This window comes from Equus caballus, chromosome 4 (genome assembly GCF_041296265.1).
Source record: "Equus caballus isolate H_3958 breed thoroughbred chromosome 4, TB-T2T, whole genome shotgun sequence".
Classification (NCBI taxonomy): domain Eukaryota; kingdom Metazoa; phylum Chordata; class Mammalia; order Perissodactyla; family Equidae; genus Equus; species Equus caballus.
The window spans coordinates 20,418,252-20,441,450 of NC_091687.1; the positions used below are offsets into that span (position 1 = coordinate 20,418,252).

General features: G+C 43.6%; 1 protein-coding gene across 7 annotated transcripts in view; it reads right to left on the reverse strand.

Annotated features, from left to right (window-relative positions):
* GRB10 (growth factor receptor bound protein 10) overlaps nucleotides 1–23,199 on the reverse strand; it is a 205,153-nt gene that overhangs the window by 11,004 nt on the left and 170,950 nt on the right. For all 7 annotated transcript variants that reach the window (XM_070264433.1, XM_023639064.2, XM_070264430.1 and 4 more), the window contains 6 exons: nucleotides 22,893–23,003; nucleotides 20,887–20,985; nucleotides 12,137–12,214; nucleotides 11,062–11,178; nucleotides 10,165–10,231; nucleotides 9,857–9,944 (listed from right to left, as the gene is read on the reverse strand). In XM_070264433.1, coding sequence (XP_070120534.1) covers nucleotides 9,857–9,944; nucleotides 10,165–10,231; nucleotides 11,062–11,178; nucleotides 12,137–12,214; nucleotides 20,887–20,985; nucleotides 22,893–23,003 — 560 coding nt within the window. The remainder of the gene's footprint in view (nucleotides 1–9,856; nucleotides 9,945–10,164; nucleotides 10,232–11,061; nucleotides 11,179–12,136; nucleotides 12,215–20,886; nucleotides 20,986–22,892; nucleotides 23,004–23,199) is intronic.

Consider the following 23,199-nt stretch of genomic DNA (forward strand, 5'->3'; position numbering starts at 1 on the left):
GAAAACAATGAACACGAAAGGAGGCCAGCCTCACGCAGCCTTTGGAGCAATCTTCAGGACACAGCTGAGGGCAGGGCACACAGCATTTACAGCAGAGGACCATCGCTTACAGAGGGGCAGACAATGAAAACAGAGATGTTTTGCCTACAGTTAAAAAAAACCACAACAGAGGACAAACAAACACTGATAAAAATGGTGACTGATTTTGGGGGTGGCGGCAGTGTGGCGTCACCAGGGAATGTGCCTCGTTTCCCAGTCTTGACTTTGCAGCCATGGAAATGTTTTAGGTAACTTACAAAGCAGCATTAAACTGAAGAGAAAACGAATCACTTCCACTTGCAAAAATCAGAAAGGATCTGAAACATCTGAACCCGACCATGAGCCAGTTCGGTAGAAGAACCACAGAAAATTGCTCTGGGTTGGTATTTTAACATGACCTGACTGGAATATTCCTTAAGGGTTAAAAGCACTACAAAGGAATGGGAGCTCAGTAGTCTTACTGAAATAATATCAGTATTAATATTTCCAAGATGTTATATGGAATAAAGGAAATAGGATAGAGTGGGGTGAAACAAAGTTAAGTTAATGTCATGAATAAGATTTTCAGGGTAAGAGAAGAGAGAGACAAAAATCTAAGAAGTAAAAACCCTGTACTCCTCAATTTGAATTGGCAATATCAACGTGAACCTATAATTTATTTTTCGGTTTAAACAAGCACGTCCTAACTCTGTCCACGGAAAAGACCTACAGATTATGGTCTCCAGAAACCATTTTCCATTAGGAAGAATCCGAGTTCCTAAGAGGAGCATATCCCACGAGCCTAACACATTTTGTCACACCTGAAATGAGTTAGTGCTGCGTCAAAGAACTCAGGAACCAACTTGAAACAGGTCCCGTTGCCCAAAGAGAGGGGATATTGAGCATCAAGAATAACAATGTTGACTGAAATAAATCAAACACATAAGAATCTCATCACGATAGTTTAACAAAACAAAACAAAAACCCCTCATCTCTCATTACTGGAAGATGGTAGAACATCAAGTCATTATTCTGAAAACTGACAAATGAAAGGGAAAAACTCAAGCATTTAGCTACCTTCTCCAGGAAACCAAATATATGACAAGGGTGACAAATAAATGGCAAGTAATAGGATGTACTGGAGTATATGAGGAAGCCATTTGGTGTAAACCTATTTGGCCTGTCTCTGTTTTTCCAAAAGGGGCTGACATGACCGTTGAGCATGCATTGTATATCTGCTTTAAGCATTTGCTATGTCCCAAAGACAAGAACAAATAGCCTTAAGATAAAGGTGCAACTTCCCCGACATTGACATTTCCTTAAGGATAAGCACCTCTCCCTAGACTGGGAAGTGATCGCTGCACTCACCCTGTGACTATCCAGCTTGAGACAGCAGACCTACTACCTGGAGTGTCCATCAATCACTGTGCCAACAGGGCAATCTTGTGACTATTGTAAAAGGGACATTTCAATCATATGTGAAACATGTTCTTTGAGGGTATATAACCACTCTGTACACTCCAGTTCTTTGGTGCCCTTCCTTCCTTGGGGAAGGAGGGTCCTGGGCCATATGGTTCTCACATTTGGCTCAGAATAAACTCACCCCAATTTTCACTTATAAATTGGTTATGGATTATTTGTGTCGACATTTCTTGGTGCAGTCATGGCAGGATTTCAGAGAAACCCACCGGAGACTATCTGGAATCTACACTGAACTGGCATTCGGTACCAGTAGAGGCCCACTGAGTCCCCCCAGATCACTGCATTCTTTCAGGTGAACTTGGTGAGTTCTCCTGAAACCTGGACCTCCTTATTTTAAGTCAATGGTCCAAGAGTTGATATGAGCTGTTGCAAACCTTAAGGCTAGGTGTCTTAAGGTGGTACCAGCACATACCCTAGGTAAGAGGAACCTAACAGGAATTCCTAGGCCAGAGGAGCCTAGGGGAAACTTTGGAGCGAATGGGGCAGGCTGATCTTTTAAATTTTGAATTAAATTGGAAAGAAGTGTGTTTATAAAGTTTGAACAAACAGCTCGATAGAGAAATGAGGGACTGAATGTGTTCAGCTCCAAAGAAAGGGGATACTGATCCTCCTGGCCAGAAAGGTATTCTCAGGTGACTGAGGACCTCAGCAGGAGCGTTGGAGGATCAAATGCCTTGTGACGTGTAGCAGTCTCATAGGGAACTCCACTCCACTCATGTTAATTAATTATGGCTCATCCAGGTGATACTAGCACTGATATTGATTTCCTTACATTAAACCCAGCATATATAGAGTTAAAACCAAAGCACTCATTCCCTGCTTACTCCCTGGCTTCCTGGCTCCAGAATCCACTATTTGCCATGGAGACAAACAGCCAAGGACAGCCAGCTGGATTCGTTATCTCCTCCTCCTCCTTCCTACAAGCAGCCTCCCCAGGCTGGTGGGAAAGCTCTGACCGGCAAGGCCATATGCTCTCCCTCCCCTAGATAAAACTCCAAATAAAAACCCTTACTTTTAGGTTTTTGGGTTGTTTGGGATTTCAGTGTTAGCTGCCCTTTCTCCTTGCTCAGTGCTGTGCAATAATAAAACTCCTACTTTCTTCCACTACACCTAGTGTCAGAGATTGGCTTACTGTGCAGTGGGTGAGTGAAGTCACTTCAGGTTCCATATCATGCGAAGTGCAAAGGGCTGGTCACCTGTGCTCCAAGCCCCCACGGTGGTTTTAGACTGCCAGAGGGAGAAACTGAGGCATGTAAGACACTGTTACAACCTTTCTCCAGGGAGTAACACTCAACCAGCAGTCCATTTTTTGACTCATTACACTGTCCTTAGAAGTTGTTCAGACTTTACAGCAAACAACATTAAAAGAAAAGTGGGAAATCAGTTCCTGAATGGGCAGCCTCCTCTGAACTCCAGTTGGCTTCATGCTGTGACTGCAATTGCTTAACAAAGGGGGATATTTCCAACCCAGATTCTTAAGACCAAAAGAAAGAAAGAAGAAAAACTGGGAAAACAAGTTTTTGCCACCATGGTCTGCTGTGAGAACACCCTAGCCCAGAAATCTAAGGAACATCTTTGTTATATCTGTCTGTTGTTTATGTGTGTGTCTATGTATGTCATAAATGTGTAGTATTTTCCCTCCGGATGGTATGATTTCTAAAGAGCTCTATTCAATTCCCTTAAAGTAAGTGCTTACAAAATTTTTTTTTAAATGCAGCTAACCCAAACATCTTTCAAGTTAACGTGGGATGAAATAATCTTTGGTAAATAAAAGTTTGTTTAAGTTTGTTGGTTTGATTAAAACAGGCATGTCCTTAGAGCTATCAGCATTGGATATGAAACAGACATGTGGCCTTTATTCTATGTTTACTGGTCAAATAAGCTGACGTTGTCTCTTACAAAACTGGTTAACAAAAATAATAACTTAAAATGATGGCTAATTTTGTCTAATGTCTCATCAAGTCATGTAGGCAATCTAAATGATTATTGGGAACAAAAACCTAAATAGATGTGAAAAAGGTAACTGTTGGGTGAACTTTTAACAATAATTATGTGTTATGGTGTATGTACTTAAAATAGCTTCTGAAATCTCTTTGGTAACTTGAAACTTTGAAGTTTTGCTAGTTTAATTTAAATGCTAAAAATTCATTAAATATCTAGATCATCTCTAAATAAGATAAAGTGTTGGACATTAATTATTAATGTAAGTTCACCTACTATTGGCTTCTTATTACAGGTAAAACTAAAAGTTGCTTAAGTGTACTAGTAAACATGTCTTGCATGTTATTAAAAGATTGTACTATAAAGTAACATGTTTCTAAAAATCATGAAAAGTGTTTACAAATTTGCCAAGCCACAAAGTGCTAAAGAAAGTTTATAATTACTTACTCTTAATTTTCACTAAAACTGAAGGTTTCTAAGGGTTAAAGAATTCTAATACATGATTAAAGCTACTAGAAATTAATAAGGAAAACATATTTGTATTCAAGGAAAGGTGTAAGTTTTCAGTAAAGAAGGTAAAAAGAATGGAATTTATTTTTTTTAAGATTGGCACCTGAGCTAACAACTGTGGCCAATCTTTTTTTTTTTTCCCTGCTTTATCTCCCCAAATCTCCCCTGGTACATAGTTGTATATCTTAGTTGCAGGTCCTTCTAGTTGTGGCATGTAGAATCAAAATATTTTTGTTTGTTTGGTTAAGAAAGATAAATTTGTCCTAAAGTACTGGGGGGAAAAAGAAAGACATGAGACAAATTCTGAGAGTAAGGGGAAGTGACAGAAGGTTGGTGAAAGTAAAACCCTGCAGAGTTTTGTAAATGGTCAAGTTGGCTAAGATTAAAATAAATTACGTAGATAAGGTTTAATATAAAAAGTAAGCTTGTTCAAAAATTAGAATTTGGCTTTCTCTCTTAAAAGGATAATTTTCTTAAACTCTTATCTGCTCTTGATAAAGAGGCTATAAAAGGTTTTTCTTTTGAGTAAGTTTACCCAAAGGACAGAAGATCTGTGTTTTGTTGAGATAATTTCCTATGTTCAAAAGGGATGAGGTCTCTTTATCAAGGATTTTGACTGTTTCTGTTGTCACCTTGGTTAAATGTTATCACAAAGCATTGTTTCAGTGACCCTTGTTTCATGATGACAACATCAGCAACCCCTGGATCTTGTTTAAATAAACGTTTTAAAATCTTTTGATATTTTTGACAAGCTCCCCAATAATCCATATCCTAAATGAAGTCTTTATTTGATATTCTTTGAGAATTTTCGGAGGGCCCCTGGGACTTGTCAAAGAAATTTGTGCTCTCTTCCTATAAAAGGGAGATATTAATTAGCTTGTTTGGTATGCTAAATTGCATGGGAAGCATCATCAAGTAAATGATGACAAACCCTCTCAGGTTATATTGTGTAGGTAAATATTATTCACTATTTTAGTCCTGCTACCTTGCTTCCAACATCACAAGTGGAGAAGAGCATGACTGCATTCTATTATGTAATTTGGGTTAGAGATGGGTCTTACTTAAAAGATAAGCAAGGATGTTATCAAGCTGGATATGCTGTCCAGCCTCAAGAATGCCTGCTACTTTCTATTAACTCTGCTAACCCACTAAAAAAATTTCCTTCTATAGGCTCAAGAAACCACCATGGAAGGAAAAAAAAATACATATATATATACATATACACACACATAAAGGTGGCAACAAAAGGGAAAAATAATACTTTTAGAAACTCTCTCCCACAGTGGCTCATATAGCCTATACTTCTTCTGTTATATGCCCAAGGTATAATCCACAGAAACCATTTCATGAGTCATAAGGCCACTTTCCCCTTCCTAAGGGACCCTTTGAGGTATGGCAATTGGACTTTGTCCAAATGCCACCATCCCAAGGATAAATATATCTTGTAATGATTTGTATGTTCTCACATTGTGTTGAGGCTTTTCCTTGCAGAAGAGCAACGGCTTTAGGTAAATTATTATTGAAAAGGATAATTCCTGTTTGCAGAATTCCTACAGAGTTAGATAGTGACTGGGGAACTCATTTCACCACACAAATAATTAAATCTATTTGTAGTATTTAGCCAATAATGCAGCATTTCCACTGTGCTTACCATTCCCAGTCCTCAGGATTGATGGAAAGAACTAATTGCCCAATCAAAACTTAATTGGCAAAGCTTTCAGAAGCATTTACTCCAATGGCCAAAAGCTCTTCTGTTAGTGCTCCTTAATCTTAGATCTACACTTTTGGTAAACATTGGCTGTGTCCTTTTGAAACAATAGGACAGCCTACGCAATTAGATGAGGAAATACGTGAACCAACTTTGCTTAAGGGATATGTTACATTATTGTCAGGGTCTTATTGAGATGCTTAAAAGAAATGAAAGATTGGTAGCTGATTCTTTCACAGAGAACCCCTAGACCTTAAGGATCATGGATGATAACCAGGAGAATTTATTTATCAGAAGAGACATCAAATAAAAGACTCTGCAGCCCTGTTGAAAGGGACCACACCAGGATGAGAAGAAGATGGCATCTATTGAAGACAGCTGTTCAAAGACTCCAGACCAGGCCTGTATTCCCAACGTTGTATCTCCTCCTTTAAACCTTTGTTATGCTTAAACTGTACACCGATTTTATAATTGTTCCACTTAAGGTTTTGGAATACTATCATACTTAAAGAAAGTGATTGACTTGGAACAGGCTGGTTTTGAAGGCTAGGCATTTATTGGATGGCTCTTATGGAACTCAGTGATTATGTGGAACAAACCTCTGGTCTTGGCTACTACCTGGATGGCTAAAACACTGCACCCTGGGTTTCCTGTGGAAGCAGGGAACGATTCACACTGAGTTAACATCTGTTGCCAATCTCTCTCTCTCTTTAAGGTTCATTCAGTATTCCACTGGTATGGCCACCAAGCGGCTATATTTTCTCCTTCTTTGGGGCTAAAAGATGTCATTATGATATATGGAAGCCCTGAATAAATTTATTCAACAAGCCCTTAGTAATAGTCAAGCAGGAATAGCCTTATTAAATACTGAAATGTCCTTAATGAGAAAGGCTGTCTTCGAAAACAGAATGGCCTGAAATATTCTTACAGCATCCCAAGGTGGTACAAGTGCAATTATTCAGACTGAATGCTGTGTTTTTATACCTGACGAGTCTTCCAACGTGTCATCTTTGCTAAAGTACATGAAGAAACAGGTGAATGACTTAAGTGATCCTACACCCAGTTTGATTTGTTTGGTTGGCTCCCTTCCAGTATTGGTTCCATTTTTCGATCTGGGTTGCAATTCCTATTTCTATTACTTCTTGGAATTCTTGTAATAGTCATAATATTCAAACTAATTGCTGTTATCTTACTCTGTTTTGTAAGACCGGCATACAAGGTGGAATAACAGTTGTCCAGTGACTTGATGGTCAATTGATCTTATAACCCTGGACAAATTTCCTTTTCTGAAAAGGAATAGGCCTAAGAACTCATTTCAAACTAATGTTTTTAAATATGTTGAATTGTTATTGTTACTGTACTTGTTCTATAATTGTGAACAATGTAAATGTGAAGAGTCATAGAAAAGCACATATACATTTGTGCAACAATCTAAAATTAATTGAAAATTATATAACCTATAAAATGCTTCCTCTGTTAACATACACACCTCTATGCTTGTCCACTATATCTGACTATTTCCCCCTAACATAGAAAACTGGGAAAATAAATGAGACAAAAGCATGGCACTGAGGGACATAATGGATTCAGAGCAGGCAGCAACCACCCTGGCACCGAGGTACAATATTTTGATTATCGATGCTTTATATCAAAAGATTATAGATCAAAAGGGGGGACATGACAAATAAATGGCAAGTAATAGGATGTACTGGAGTATATGAGGAAGCCATTTGGTGTAAACCTACTTTGGCCTGACTTTGTTTTTCCAAAAGGGCCTGACGTGGCTGTTGAGCATGCATTGTATATTTGCTTTAAGCATTTGCTATGTCCCACAGGCAAGAACAAATGGCCTTAAGATAAAGGCACAACTTCCCCCACATTGGCATTTCCTTAAGGATAAGCATCTTTCCCTAGGTTAGGAACTGATTGCTGTACTCACCTGTGACCACCCAGCTCGACACAACAGACCTGCTACCCTGCTGTATCCACTGAGACAGCAGACCTACTACCTGCTGTGTCTATCAACTGCTTTCACTAAGACAGAAGACCTACTACCTGCTGTGTCCACCAATTGCTGTGCCAACAGAGCAGTCTCATGACTATTGGAGAAGGGATGTTTCAACCATAGGCGAAACATGCTCTTTGAGGGCATATAACCACTCTGTACACCCCACTTCTTTGGTGCCCTTCCTTCCTTGGGGAAGGAGCACCGTGGGCTATATGGTCCTCACATTTGCCTCAGAATGAACTCACCCCAATTTTCATTTATAGGTTGCTTATGGATTATTTGTGTTGACAAGGGAAAGAATTTCAGCTAAGGAATGACGAAAGAATAATAGAATTCAAAAATGATGATTTTGTACCCTAGTGAAATTGTGACCATGGTCCAGTATTGGCTGATCAAACCACTTGGTGAGCAGGGAAGGGAACCTGATCAGGCAGGTCATGCTGACGACACCTGAATCCCCAACTCAACCCAAAGATCACCAAGTAGGACAACCGCACCCTACATGTTTCTCAACTTGAGGCGGAAGAAAACACAGCACCCCCCTGAAGCGCTCTCCCAGAAGAAATGAATCTGAGTCTAACGGAGCCCAACTGCCCCTTCACAGGAAATGAGGGAGACAGGGGAACATATTAAAAGAAACCACAAGTATACAACTACCAAATGACCCACTTCTCCAACAAATGAAAGACATGAAAAAAAAAATAGAAGAATGGAGTGGTGGGGGAGACTATTATTATATTTAAGGAGACTTAAGAGACATATCAACCAAATGCTATTTGCGGATCCTGATTTAAACCAACTAAATTTAAAAGACTTTTTTGGGTGACAATTGAGGAAATTTGAACACGGATTGGATTTTAGATAATATTAAGGAATTCTTGTTTATCTTGCTAAGTGTAATAATGATACTGTATTTACATCAAAGGAAAAGGGTGCTTATCTTTTAGAGATATGCACTGAAATATATTTATTGGGAAAACTTAGGATGCCTGGGATTTCCTTTAAAATATTCCAGAAGAAGAAAGAGGAAGGAAAATGTAAAAAGGAAGAAGGAAGATGATGAAGATGAAGACAAAGAGGAGAGGAAGGAAGAATAATGTGGGGAGAGGGGAGACAAAATAAGGTCAGCAAATTGTTGCAGGTGGGCAAGGAGTAAGTGGGGGTTCATCATCCTCTTCTCTCTTAGGTGAATTTGGAAATTTTCATAATAAAACTTTTTCAAGCTGAAGGACAAAAGGATTGTTCTTTGAGTTTAGCAGCTTCTAAGAACCTGTTTTTCCAGCAGACCCTGTGAGGGATAGCTGACAAAGAAACTAATTCTTCTGAGAGAGGGAGACCAGAGAGCCTCTCTTCTTGGGAGCAAGGAGAAGCCTGAGGCTGAGCTCTGCTGTGAGGGACACTGCAGTGACCCCTCATCAATCAGACATCTCTCCCTGCATCCACACCCTGGGGCAGTCCCTTCCCATAGTGATATGAGCTGAGCCAGGCTGCAGGATATGCTTTGGCCCATGGAACGGCAGCAAATGTGATGCAAAGAGAGCCCTGAGGAATGCTTGGGCACTGCGGTTTGATGTCTCCTGTTCCTGGGAACCCTGTGAGGGCCACATATGAACCAGCCCAGGCTAGCCTGCTGGGAACCTGTGCCCAGTCACCCTGTCACCACAGCCAACAGCCAGCACAGGCCTCCAGACCCATGAATGAAGCCACCCCAGCGCCAGTAGAGCTGGCCCAGGTGAGAAGAGCCACTCAACCAACTCTGATTGAGAGAAGTGATAGAGCTTTGTTGTTTTAAGCCACTAAATTGTTTATTGCTTATTCTCATCAAAAGCTAACTGACAGCATGTATAAATCGAAAGGTGGGGGCAAAAATATTTTTTTTCCACTTGCCCAATGCCTTACTAATTAAAAATAACTATCTTGTGTTCTTCATCTGGTTTGAATCTCAACAAAGAGGTGGAGGATGGTTACAGCCGGAGTATGGACGAGGCAGACTGCAATCCCTCTCCTGCCACTTACCAGATGTGCAAGCCCTACACAACACTAACACCTCTGCACACATTTTTGCCTCTTTAAAATGAGGATACAACTACTGCCTATTATGCCTGATGCTCTGAGGAACTGAACAGAATACACGCCTAGCAAAATGAAACCTCAGCAGATGCCAGCTCTTATCAGTGGTGGCTCCTTACCCATCAACCAGCCCTTGCTGCTTAATGATCCTGTGCGACTCCTCCCTGGAGATCCTGCCGTGAAACCAGTGCTGCGTCCTATGAATCACTGCGGGATGGAAGAGAGAAGGAAGGTAGGGTCTCGACCCCTCTGCAGAATGGCTTCCCTGACAGCACCGCTACTTGCGATCAGTGCCGGGCCCCGATCCCGTGGCCACACCTCTCGTGGGGTGCTCTGGACCCAGACAGCTTTGTGAAGCTCGGGGAGGGGTGGGAGCTGTTTTATTTTCTTTACATACAAAAATACCAGGCCAATATGCTGTGTTTACCTGTACTTAGGGTAGAAGGGTGGAGGGGACTTTGGCTACCTAGGATATTCATCCGCGTGCTTCGCTTCTGCAAAAGAAATCCCCATGTTAGCGCTAAGATAGCAGACTGACATAACCAACAAGCCACCCGGTACACACACCTCAGGGCAGGAAGCCTGGCCAGATGACAGGGCCCTGGACTGTGGAGTGAAAGCCACCTGAACCCATATGACCATGGACAACAAAGAGCAATGCGTCACGGTTGTTAAAAACAGAAACAGAAGCCTCCGGGTATATTCCTAATGGTCCCAGTATTGAAGCAGACTCTTGTTTCTTACACAGAGGACATACAGTGAAATTCCTGATACATCTTAGGAGAAAAGCGTGAGCTTCCCCACTGAACTCAGGCAGTTCTGCAAACACTGGTCACAGGATCCCTGTGCTTTGGGGACAGCGTCCTTTTCCAGACACTGTGATGCTAAAGTCTGGGGAAGCCTTTCTGTGCTAGAGCTGCAGGCTCATGATTTATATACTGTCTTTACATTTCAGGAAAATCTGAAAGTTGGGTGACGTTTTTCCACCTAGAGATTAGGAACTTAACCGAAGAGATGTCCAAGGCCAGGAAGCTGACTAGAGGTGAGGCAGAGGCGTGGGCTCCATGCTCCTCACAGATGGCCACTGATGACTCATCAGCAGGAAGAGTTCTGCGTGTGAGCCCAGAGGTCAGGGAGGCAGTGGGGGTGGCAGGTGTGGGAACGTGGAGGGGCCCAGAAGTGCCAATTGCTTCCCGCAGCTTAGAACTCAGATGCCACCCTCCCCTCCCCAACATCTCACCCCCTTGCCAGCACCCACAGAACCATTCTCCTGGGATGCCACCCCGAGGGAACCTGTCCTGCTGGGACTGGGCCATGGCCTTACCCTCCAGGCGTGGCCTTCTTCCAGGGCTGCGCTCTGGGCTTCCGCTGGATTCTCGATCACTCTTCCTGTTTGCCCAGAAAAATCCATTGCCACGAGGGAGTTCTCAGAGACACTGCGCTAGAGAGGAAAGGCCACAAGTTCTTAAAATATAGGGAAATGAGCTATAGCAGCACATGGGAATCTTGGCATGAAATAATTGAAAAGACAGCAGGAAAAGGTGATAGGAATGCCCCTCATGCGAGCTCCCAGCTCTCTAAGGTTCAGGTTGAAAATTCAGTGGCCAAAGGCCCTAGAGCTGGAAACGGCTTTGGTTTCTCTTCAGAAGAAAAAGAAATGTTCCAACCCTCTCGCAGCATTCAAAGGCTGCTGTGTGGCCACTGGTGCCAAAAGGATTTGGCCCGTGTGGTCCTTCACAGGCTCCCTGTCCTTCACTAAAGCACATGGGAGAAATGGAAACCTCACAGGTGAGCCCAGTCCTCATCAGCAACCCAGGCCTTCCCTCAGTATGTTAGTTCAGGGAACACACACACTCTTTCCGTGGCATAATCTGACATCTCCAAGACACGCACGTAGAAGGATCTTTAAGATAATATTTTGAGAGGATGAAGTCTTTCTGTACCTTTGGGATGTAAAGTATGTCCTCAGAACACAAAACGACGTTATAATTTCTAAATCCTCACTAGCAAATGACTCAAGCATAATGGTCAACAGCACCATAGAACCCACAGCTGAAAGGAACAAAAGCCACAGGTAGGAAAGGCTCCTCAGTAGAGCTGAATGTTGCTGTTAACAGTTTTTGACCCTTAAACAGAGCCATCTACCTGAACAACCTTGAGAGGAGATGCAGGCATGGGGAGAAGGATGGCAGAGGAATCTGCGCCCAGCAGGGACACTGCTGAGATGACAAAATCCACCCCCCAGGACATGGAATGCTATGGGACATACTGGCTTCTCTGAAACTCAGGCTCATCTGGAGCTTCTCCTGGCAGCCTCATCTGAAATGAGACATCCACAGCACATGCAGACACAGCACCTGAAAAGGAACTTGACTTCTGAAGATCACAGCTGTACTTACCACTGGAGTCGAGAACGGGGAGAGCAAGGCTTTCCTCTGCTGAGGGATTCTGTAGTTCTGGTAAAGGAGCATTCCATACTGAAGGGGAAAGGCCAGAGTTAGTCACTGGGGCTAGATGAGCCCCCAAAGCCCCAGAACATGCAAACCCATGGCAGAGAAGGGCAATGCTCAGTACGGAACAATGAATAATACCCTGCTTACAGCCTCTGTGAACCGAGCACAGACATCCAATACAGCAACCCCTCTCAGTCCCGCCAGGACTGTCACTCCATGGAAAGTACCACTGACTGGTTTGGGGATGATGGGTGGGCAGGAAATAAGCAGGGCAGTAACAGTGTAATAAGGATGAGATCGAGAACAACAATTAACCTTATTGAATGGGGCTATGTGCCAAGTACTGTTTTAAGTGCTTTTTGTTATTATTTTCTTTAGTCCTCTCCATTTTATGAAATATGTACTTTATCCTCATTTTACAAATAACAGAACTGAACACAGAGAAGGGAAGCAAGTTGCTTAAGATCATGGTAAAGTAAGGATTCAGGCTTTGAATGTACACAGCCTTTTCCAAAACAGTGCTCTTCCTAACCAACCAGGCTCACTCCCTAATCAGCTCAGCACTTCATGCTTTATTTACCCTGGAAAGAAGCAGTAAGAGCTCTGCAAAGTCATGCACACTTCCCACATCCCAACCTACACTCCCTAATTAACCATTCAAACCACCGGGAAGAAAAAAGGTCAGGAAGAGAAAACAAGGTTCTCCAGTGGATTGCATCTTCCTCGTCACTCTCCTTCATGGGATGTAAGCTCATCTCTAGCCCTAGGCCTTAGATTATGTACTCATTTCTAAAATAAAAATATTTAGAACACGTTGAAATGGTCTAACATAGGTAAACTGCACTCCCATGAGAGGAGAAGAGTGAAAATGGGTCAGAAGAAATATTTGAAGAGATAATGGGCAAGAATTTTCCAAAACTGATAAAAAGACGTCAAGATACAGAATCCAGAAGCTGGATAAAAAATAGAAGCCCATATCTAGGCACATGATGGAAAGATTGCTGAAAAACAGAGACAAAGAGAAAATGTTAAAGGCAACCAGAGAAAGATGCACGTGCCTTTCACAGAAGTAATGGGAGGACTAACAGCTGACGTCTTCACATAAATGATGAGAGTTAGAGGACAATGGGATGGGTGGAATGCCCAAGAAAATAACTGCTAACCTAGGATTCCCAAATCAGTGAAAATTTCCTTCAATAAGGAAAACAAAATAGGAATATGCCAAACAAAATTTCAGAGAGATATCACTGCCAGCAGGCCCATACTAAAAGAACTCCAAAGTGCAATTCTTCTGGTCCCAGAGAGAAGAATGCAAATTCAGGAAGGATTAAAGTGCAGAGATGTAGGTAATTAAAATAAAAATGAAGCATCTAAAACAACAACATTATCATGTCATAAGTGGCTTAAAATGTAGAGAGAATTAAAATACATGACAAGATACTTCAAAAGTGGTGAGGGGGTAAATGGAATTAAAGGCTCCTTATGTTGGCCTCGGCTTGACCTATGGGGTGTGTGGAAAGTAGCTGTGTCTATGTTGCTGACCCCAATAAAAACCCTAGACAACAAGGAACAGGTAAGCTTCTCCGGTTGGCAACACTCTGTGCTTGTCGCCATACATGGCTGCTGGGAGAAGCCAGCACTGTCCACATGGTTCCACTGGGAGAGGACACCTGGAAGCCCATGCCTGGAGCTCTCTGGGACCATCTCCTAGGTGTCTTGAACTGATGCTGATTTTAACCTGCATCCTTCCACTGTAAGACACTGTAAGCACAAGTCTAAAAGCCTTGAAGAGTTCTGAGTCCTTCTAGTGAACGTGAGGCTGGTCTTGGGGCCCTCCTGAACTACCTGTGTATGGATATATATCTTCCCTTCTCCTTTTCTTTCTTTGGCCTTAATTTGATAATTTTGTTTATAACGTCTTGAAGGGATACAAAGATCATTGATTTTAAGTCTTACGTTTTTCAAATTATATTTAAGACCAAAAATTTGCCTCGTCAATTCCACTTTGATTACAGTTTGTCACATTTTTATAATTATTCAATTAAAAATATTTTTAAAATTTCTTCTGTATATCATTCTTGACCTATGTGTTGTTTAATCAGTTTGTCTTTTAAGTGGGTATACAATTATGCTTTATTTGCATTGTAAGTATTATTTTTACTTTATTAATCTACATTATTATCTGCAGGTCTATGACTATGAATTCATGTTTTTTTCCCAATTACAAATACTAGAACCTTCAGAGTGGTAGGTTTATTTGTATAAGCTCTTTCTAGTGTTTAGATATTAACCTTTTGATTACCAGCTATAGTATAAATTATCTTGTCCTTTATTTTCTTTTTTATTTTTGTGCAGTGGATTTTAAAGAAATGTTTATATAGTCTAAATCAATCTTTTTCCTTTATAATTTCTTCTATTGCTTCAAAAGAAGGAAAATATGACCAGAGAAATATTTTCCTGTTCTTTTGCACTATATGTTTCTCGTTTCTTATTCATATCTAATTGAATGTGACAGTGCCAAACAATAAAGAAAGAAGGTGACAGCTGCTGTCATGCTTCTGTTTGCACAGAGACCGCAGATATGTCTCCATATTAGGTAGACAGGCACTTCCTGTCTGTGCAGAGGGCATCCTCGCCATGTTAAGACATACCCTCCCCACACATTGTGTTAACATAATAAACAACATCAGAAATAACAAAATGCCAATTCCTTTATCTTGGAATTTAATTAAACATTTAATCTTTATACTAAGTGAGATGGAATGTAAGTTTATTTCTTTGTGCAAAGATAGCACAAGGGTTTAGGGTTACGGTCAAAAAATGATTCATATTGTTGGGCTCAGCTCCAGGGATACAAAATGAATTTAAGACCTACTTTCCACCTTCAGGGGCTATAATTTTGTAGTAGACACACAGATCAGAGGCAATATTATCTGGGTATTAATGGAGAGGGAACCCTAACCATCCACATGGTGAGGGGTAAGTCTCCATTTATGAGGCCACGTCTGACCAGGTTCTTGAAGGACAGCACAGCCCCAGAAGACTGAAGGGGACCAAACCTCAGTGTACCATGTTATTCCAGGTTCTGTTACAGCTTACACAGCACAGAGCCTAAATATTTCTGGAAACTTAGAGAAATGCATTTTTAAAAAAATGTTCAATTTCTCCTTCTAGGTTTTTCAGTCAATTTTAAGGTTTTTCTATTTTTGCAAAGAATGTCCATTTCATCTTGATTTTAAAGTACAATAGTAGGTAGATATGCACAGTATGTCCTCACTTTTCCCATTTTTAAAACTACTGGTTTTTTGTGCCTTCCTTCACATCTACTCTCAATATATTTTAACCCCCCCTTGTTTCTATCTGCTAGCACAAAAAGAAAAGGGTCCGTTTCTGTAGTTCCTACAGGGGTGGCTGAGAGGCCTGCTCACACACAAGAGGGCACAGCAGGGTGGGTGGGGGCAGGAGGGCACCAGGCAGGGCTAGGCTTTCAAACTGCTTCCGAGGGGAGAGGCGCTTCGAAGATGCTGCAAGTGGCAGGCTGTGTCTGAACGGACATTTAAACTGTACACGTGTGGAAGTGATTGCACTGTTGGCCACATATTTCTGGCTCTTCACTTCCAGTCAAGTGGCAGGCTTACACTTCCCAGGCCCCTGTGGTTGGGTGGGACTGGGTGACCAGTTTGGACCAACGACTGTGGGTGGAAGTGACATGCGTCATTTAACTGGGAGTGGGAGATCCTCCAGCTCTCTCTTCCCTCCCATCATGCGGGAGACTGCAACGTTCAAGATGGCGCTGCTCCATCCACTGGGTTCGAGCAGGAGCAGGAGCGAGTCTTTATCGTTACAGCTACTGAGACTGGGGATTCGCTGCCACTTAAGAATAATCTGATATACCATATAATCCATTCAGTCTTTTTATCTATTTCACATATTGGGGAATTATTAAAGATTATGCCTGAGGGGGGAAAAGAGTTCTGCTACAAAAAAATACAATTTCAGAACCACTAGACTTGAGAGATCATCTCACAGGGAAGACAGTGAAAGGAAATCAGTGATTTTCATTCTTTTCGATTTCATAAAGCAATCAAATTTTGGGGGGGAAAAATATCTGTGACTGCCTTAAGCCTTGGCAACTCATTTGCCAAACAAGACAATACACATGTAAACCAAAAATTAGCCACGAACCTACCACTTAATCTCAACAACACTTTATAAAATAAAGGCTATTTTGACATTAATGAAGTAGGGAGGACAGTCTCAGATTAAAAGATATGTCCTTTGCCATAAGCACAGTTAGCTTCGTGGAAAGCTTACTACACCATCCTTATTGGTTTCACTTTGCCGTGGAATAGACGAAACCTCTCCACAGATTCTCACTTGTCAGAGGATTGGCTTTGGGAAATCAGGGGTCTAAATTTTGGCATCCACCTGGTGCGACCTTGGGAGTGAGCATGCAGACAGGCGGGCTCCACTGGAAGGGCAGCGCTGGAACACATTGCCATTCCCCGAGCCCCTCCTGTGATTCCTAAGGAGCCCAGCTCAGGAACACGGAATCTTGACTGGTCCCGTCTCACGGAGCTCCCTCTCCTCCTGGACTGTATACTGTGCTCTGTGAAGGCCTCCGGTCCCCTCCCCTCCCCAGGGTTCTCATGAGGATTCAACAAGGTGACACATGAAGCTCCCGGAAGGGTGCTTGGGGTCTGGCGAACACGCAAAAAACATCACCAGCGTTGGGATACTTCGCTTCTGGTCTGCACAGCTTCCAGCCCTCCTAGAAGACTTTGTTCCCTGCGTACAGTGCGCTTTGAACCCTCCCTTCGCTCTTCCACACTCACCAGTGTTTGTGTGGAGGGAGGAGGCCCCGTGTTTTTCTTCACGCTGCCATCCTGTAGAGCATCTACTTTAACTGCCTTTTCAGTGTCAGGTCATTTAAAACCAAAGCAACCGCTCGTTATAGAATTCTGCACTGATGAAGCAAGACCTCCCTCTTGGGGAAGAAGTTCAAGAAACTTCTGGAAGATGGGTGGCAGAGGAGGAGATGATAGATAACTGTACCAAAGTTTTAGTATTCCTTGCACAGACCCCAAAGTATCTATGAAATTATTTAGAAAGCAGTGTAAAAGGAAGGAATGAGGGGCAAAAGCAGATATTATCTGTGGACTTTATCCCCTAGAAGTATCTGTAAAGACAAGAACAGTTAGGCTAGGTTTCTCCTACATAGGCTCAAACTATAATTTTTTTTAAAGAAAGTGTACCTGTGTTGATATAAAATAAGGTTTTCCTCTCAAAAAAAGCCCTGGGATTTTAATACAACCCAAATAGCTATTTCAATACTATCTAGTCCTGGATGGAGTCAGGAACACTGGGGAGGCAAAGCTTTATGCTTCAGGGCTCTGGGGTCTCCAGGTTGATGTCAGTTGTAAACCAAGGCATCCTCCATGCGTTGTCCACTTCCTCCATGTGAGGACACGGCACATCTGATCCACTTTTAGGGGGCAAGGGAGTCTGAGGGCTGGAGCTGGAAGGGACCCCTCATCACTTACTACTGACAAGATCTTCAAGTCAACCACGAAAAGGCGCAACGCATCATTTCCTTGGACCGTGTTGGTGAGACATCCCCTTGGAGGCCCGAGAATGAGACCCTGCGAGGCGATCCTGCAGATTCTGTGGTCCAAAGGCCCCATCTGCTGACTCTACCAACCCCAGGCAGTCTCACGTTGACTCCAGTGGTGCCCATGACATCAGGCAGGCAAGAGGGAGGAGCAGCTTCAAAAAAGAAAGGTCGAAGCCAGACACAGGAGTTTGGGTCAGTTCCACTTTCCTTCAATTCAGATTTTCTGAGCATCTCCAAAGTTCTGAGCGCTAAGCAGTCACTGTCCTCAAAGAGGATTTTGTGGGGAGCCAGGCAAGATGCCCAGGCACAGAGCAAGCACAGGTAGGGCAGATGGATGGATCCGGAGGGATGGTCAGGTCCTCTACAGCCTGCTGACCCGCCACAGCCCACCTTGGTTCCTGTCTCCCTGTCAAGGAGACAAGACTGATGATGGACACGAGTCAATGCTCACATCCAAGAAGCTTGCGAAACTTGCAGGGCCAAGGAAACAGGAAGCATTTTAGAAGGTCTCCCTACTGCTTCAAACAGCACAAGTCCCTGGCACAAAATACACCCCATTCTGAAGGCAACACGTAGGCACAGGAGAGGGACCATCAGCATAGAACCTGGTGTTCTGATTATGCTTTCCACCTCTCTAAGCAAGACAATTTGAGGCAGGGCAGGGAGGGTGGAGATGATGTAACATGGGGAGAAATTCTCACATCCTTACATCAGATGCTGTTTTGTGAGCCTGCTCAGTGGTGGCAAGAGACCTCAGAGCAGCATACCTAGCTAGGACAGAAAGCCATAACTCAACTTCTGCTTCACTTGAGATGGCTCAAGGGCCTGTCACTGCCACATTGCAGTGGATATTAGGTCCAGGCCTCCATCCTCCTATAGGAACGGCACCTGAGGACGTGGAATCCGTGGCTCACTGGATGCAAAGTGCTACCTGCAAAGTGGCCGGGACGACAGGACCACATTCAGAACTGAATGGATTTTTGACTTCCTGGTGTCTCTCAAGGAGGGAAGTAAAGCGTGGTGGTTAGGAAGGGAACCCAAAATTTTCGGGGTTCTAATGCTGGCTCTGTCACATACCAGCAGCCACAACTGGAGCATGACTGGATGAGCTTCAGGTTTGTCATCTGTACAATGAGGATGATGATAAAACATATGTCACAGAGTTGTTGTGAAGAGTAAACGAGGTCCTATGTGTGAAGTGATGAAGAGTGCTTGGCCTATAGCAAATGCTCAAAAATGTTCATAGTATTACATTAACATATTGTGTAGCGCATTATTGTTAGCACTAATAACAAAGTCAATTACTAAAATCACTATCAGTTCTGCCCACTTCTTTTCCTGTGACTCGTTATGCTATGATGGCTCCAAAGGAGAGACATCTGCTTTTTCTTACTCCTGAAACAGAGGTTAAGAAGTTGCTAACTGGATATATTGTGTATTGCCCCAAGTAATAACATGTATAGCTTCATAGTGTATGATATCACTTTCCTTTTTCACTTACGTTTTTGATTTTTCCAAAACAGATTCTACATTCACTATCAAAAAAAGTCACAGATACCTAAAACTTTAAAGGTTTCCCTCCTACTGCTGCCCCCATTTGCACAGCTGCATCCCCTCTCCCCATAAGTGACCTCTTTATTTTCTCCTGCAGTCTTACAGAAGGCTGACATGGACACCAGCAAACGCACATTGAGATTTCCATTCCCTCTCTAAACGTAGCATACTCTCTATTAGTGCTCTGCACTTCGCTTTTTCATTGTTAACAATATATCGTAGAAATTTTTCCACAATGCAACCCGAAGAGCTAACTTGTTCTTTTGATAGCTGCAGAGTATTCCTCTGCATGGATACCCTGTAACTCATTTAACCAGTCTCCTATTGATGACGCTTAAATTTAAAACTGGCTTGTAAAGGAGGAGTCTATGATACATAGTATCTTATACCAACACTAACATTTCCTCTTCTGTTATGAAATAGCAACATTTTAATTTTAATCCCTTTTTGTTTTATCAGTGGCAAAAATAAAACAAAATTAGGTTCTGGGACAGAGAGATATACGGCATGCCCAGCATCTCCAGGGAGGGTTCGGAGCTGAGCCTCCTCTTCTGCCCGTCTGGTTCTTTGGATGGCTCCACCCAGAGTCTCAGACCAGTGGAAAACGTCAATGATGGCTGGGGGTTTTTGTAAAGACATCTCAGACCATTGCATGTGTTGGCCACAGGTGACAAAACAAACTTCTCCAGACACCCCAACTTTAGCCAAGTTCGTTTAGGTCAACTAACCTGCAACTCGTGTGGACTTTATATACATAGGAAATCCCAGACAAGTGGCATATGTATGTGAGCAAAGAGCATTTCCTGGGAAATCAAAAGTGAGATGTGCTCTACTGTTATAAGCTTAGCTTTTACTCAAGAGCCGTATGAAATCACTTGGCAATTACTATGAAATTCTTGTCAGGGGCATTATCCCATATGAGGTTCTGTGCAATAACTTTCTTTTAGAACTTATTGTCAGGAGGCACTATTTCCTTTGAGATGCTACGGCGAGCTGTACAATTCGTCACGTTTCCGTCATGGCCCTGGCTTTTCAGGAAGCCAGAAGTCTGATGCTCAGCCATGAGAATAATTAACCCTCCTGATGAACTATTTGCTCTCTCCTGCCTCCCTAGTTTTGACCTTTCAATTCTTATTCCTTTAATCCAGTGGTTTCAACCAAGGGCAGTTCCCGGCCCCTCACAGACCAGAGGACAGTTGGTAATGTCTAAAGACATTTTTGGTTGTCTCAGCTGGTTGGGGGTTGGGGGTGCTAATTGGCATCTAGTGGGAGAGACCAGGGATGCTGCTAAGCATCCCACAATGCTCAGGATAGCCCTCTGCCTGCCCCAAAATGTCAACAGTGCCGAGGTTGGAAACCAGCTCTGCCCTTTCGAAGGTTATGCCTCTGTGAGAAGCTCTTGACACCCCAATTGGAAAGGTGTGTGACTGCACTCAATTAACAGAACACTGTGAGAGAACAGAGGAAGAGTGATGGGCATCTTCCAGGAAGAGATGTGTGTGGCCGCATGCTGTGAGGCGCGGGGTACCTTGAGAAGCCTGAAGGCCGTCATCCAGCAGGTCCTGCTCTGCTCATCTTCGGCACACAGCAGCCGTAGCTCTTTAGTTTCATTCCGGACTCTGTTTGGCTAAAGAACGTAAAAGAAGACCCTGTGAGTGTTACACAGCGAATCCGAAACACATGTTCCTCACGTGAAGGAGGGGCTGAATTTACACACCACCTGATCAGCTGGGTGTCATCAGAGAGGGGCACGGGCAGACATCTACAACCCGTGGCATCAGGCATCTTTCCTCTACCCACCACGGACCAGCCTTGGTTGGTTACAATTACTTGTTACTTAGCAGGATGATCAGCCATCTTTGGACAGGGGAGCTCACAGGAGACAAACAAGAAAGCAAACTATTGCAGGATGAGGTGGACAATGCAACAGGGACAGTGAGGGGGTGTTTAACTCTTTGAGGGGGATGCTGGGTTCGATGGGAGGAAAGCCTGCTCCTGAGTTCACCCAGAAGACAAGATCTTCACTTTTGCCTACCAGGAAGGGTGCGGAGGCAGCTGGAGGAAGGGCCCCTGCAGGGGTTCACCAGCGAGGGGAAAAGCCCGGAGCAGCTCAGGGATCCTGGAGTGTCTGGGTGGCCCCAAGGACGGGCCCCGAGGAAGACACAGAGAGTGAGGGGTCAATGTTGCCCTGGAGAAGGGGACTGAAGTAGGGCAAGCAGCCTGAGGCAGGTAGGGGTCACCGTCATGGCTCCTGCCGCGGTAGATAGTAGGTGCTCCCAGGGTTCATTTGGTGATGGAGGAACACTGCTGCAGGCATAAGCTTATCTGGGTCTCCATGTGAACCCTCTGACCCAGATACAAGGGACACTGACCCTGTGCTCTGCTTTGGGAATCTGGAGGGTGAAGTGAGGGACAGGAGTGGCCACCCCTGCATGTGGCTGATGTTGCAGGAGAAACAGAGACCTCTGGTCTGTGGAGAGAAAGGGCACAGCTGGTGTGGGCTGGCGGGAAGGCAGAGGCACTGGCCGCCTGGACCCTCACAGCTCCTGCTCCCAGCTCCAGCCCCTCCGGAGGCTGCATTCCCACAGCAGCTTCCTGTGCACCTCGGGCCTTATGCTGGTTTGGAGTAGGGTCCTATTACTTGCAACCAAAGAAGCTTCAGCACATGAAGTATAAGACAGTATTTTAGGATAGAATGTGCCACCTGCTCCCCATCCCCTCCTTGGGATGGGGTCAAGCTCTGGCTTACAGGGTTGCCCAGTGGGTGACTCCAGGCACAGTTACTCAACTGGCTACTAGACATGAGCAATGGGGCTGGTTCAAGTCCCACCCCATGATGGAGGTAAAACCTTTAGCAGAGAATCTTGTGCACAGTGAGTATTCAGTAAATATTATCTACAGTTCCAAGGACCAACATCACCACGTCCTCCACAGGGGAGAAGAGCGGGCCCTGCCCATAGGGGTGTGTGTGTATGTGCAAGCACGTGTACATGTAGGCATACATGTGCACGTGGTCATGTGCATGTATGTGTGTATATCTTTGTATTCACATAAGTGTGTGTGTGTAAATATGCAGATATGTGTAGGTGTTTGTATTCACATGGATGTGTACATGTGTGTGCAGGTGTGACAGTATGTGTAAGCCTGTGCCCTCAGACACATGTGCACAGAGGAAGGGCAGTGCTATGGTCAATCCTCTCCTACTATCCCGGTGGAAGCCCACACAGAAGGTGTCTGCTCACTCAGCACCCTGGAGGGCCCCAGGTAACTGCCTGGGGGTCACTAGGCCACTGAGCCCATTGATGGGCATTGTCCATCTTATACTCTGCTTTTCCCTGAGTTTCTGAGCTACTCAAGGACCTACACATCATACGCACACATGAAATATTTTTACATAAATGAATAAATCCAGTGTGAAATTGCGTTTCTGTTTAAAAAAAAAAAGCAATAACCAAGAAAGGAGTTGACAGAATTCTGAAGTTTCCAGTGGCACACTGACACGAGCTGCCTCTGGGCGGCCTGGAGGTGGACTACCTTTATGCAGAAGCCGTAGTCCGTGGGGGCGCTGTACTGCTTCTTGCCGGCAATCAGGGAGAAGACGCTGCTGTCCTCCAGGTCAGCGAGCAGCTGCAGGTGTCTGGGCTCCTGTGAAAGGGTTGGTCAGATTTACGTCGGGAGAGAACTTCTCGAGTACAACAAAGAGCAAGTGTTTTCATCTCCTCATCAACAGAGGGCAGTCTGTGCATGCTTTTAATGCATCTCCCCTCTGACATTCTACAGGTTATAACCATTGTATAAATAAGTGCTAAGTTAAAAACAAATTCACCCAGTTCCTGCGAAA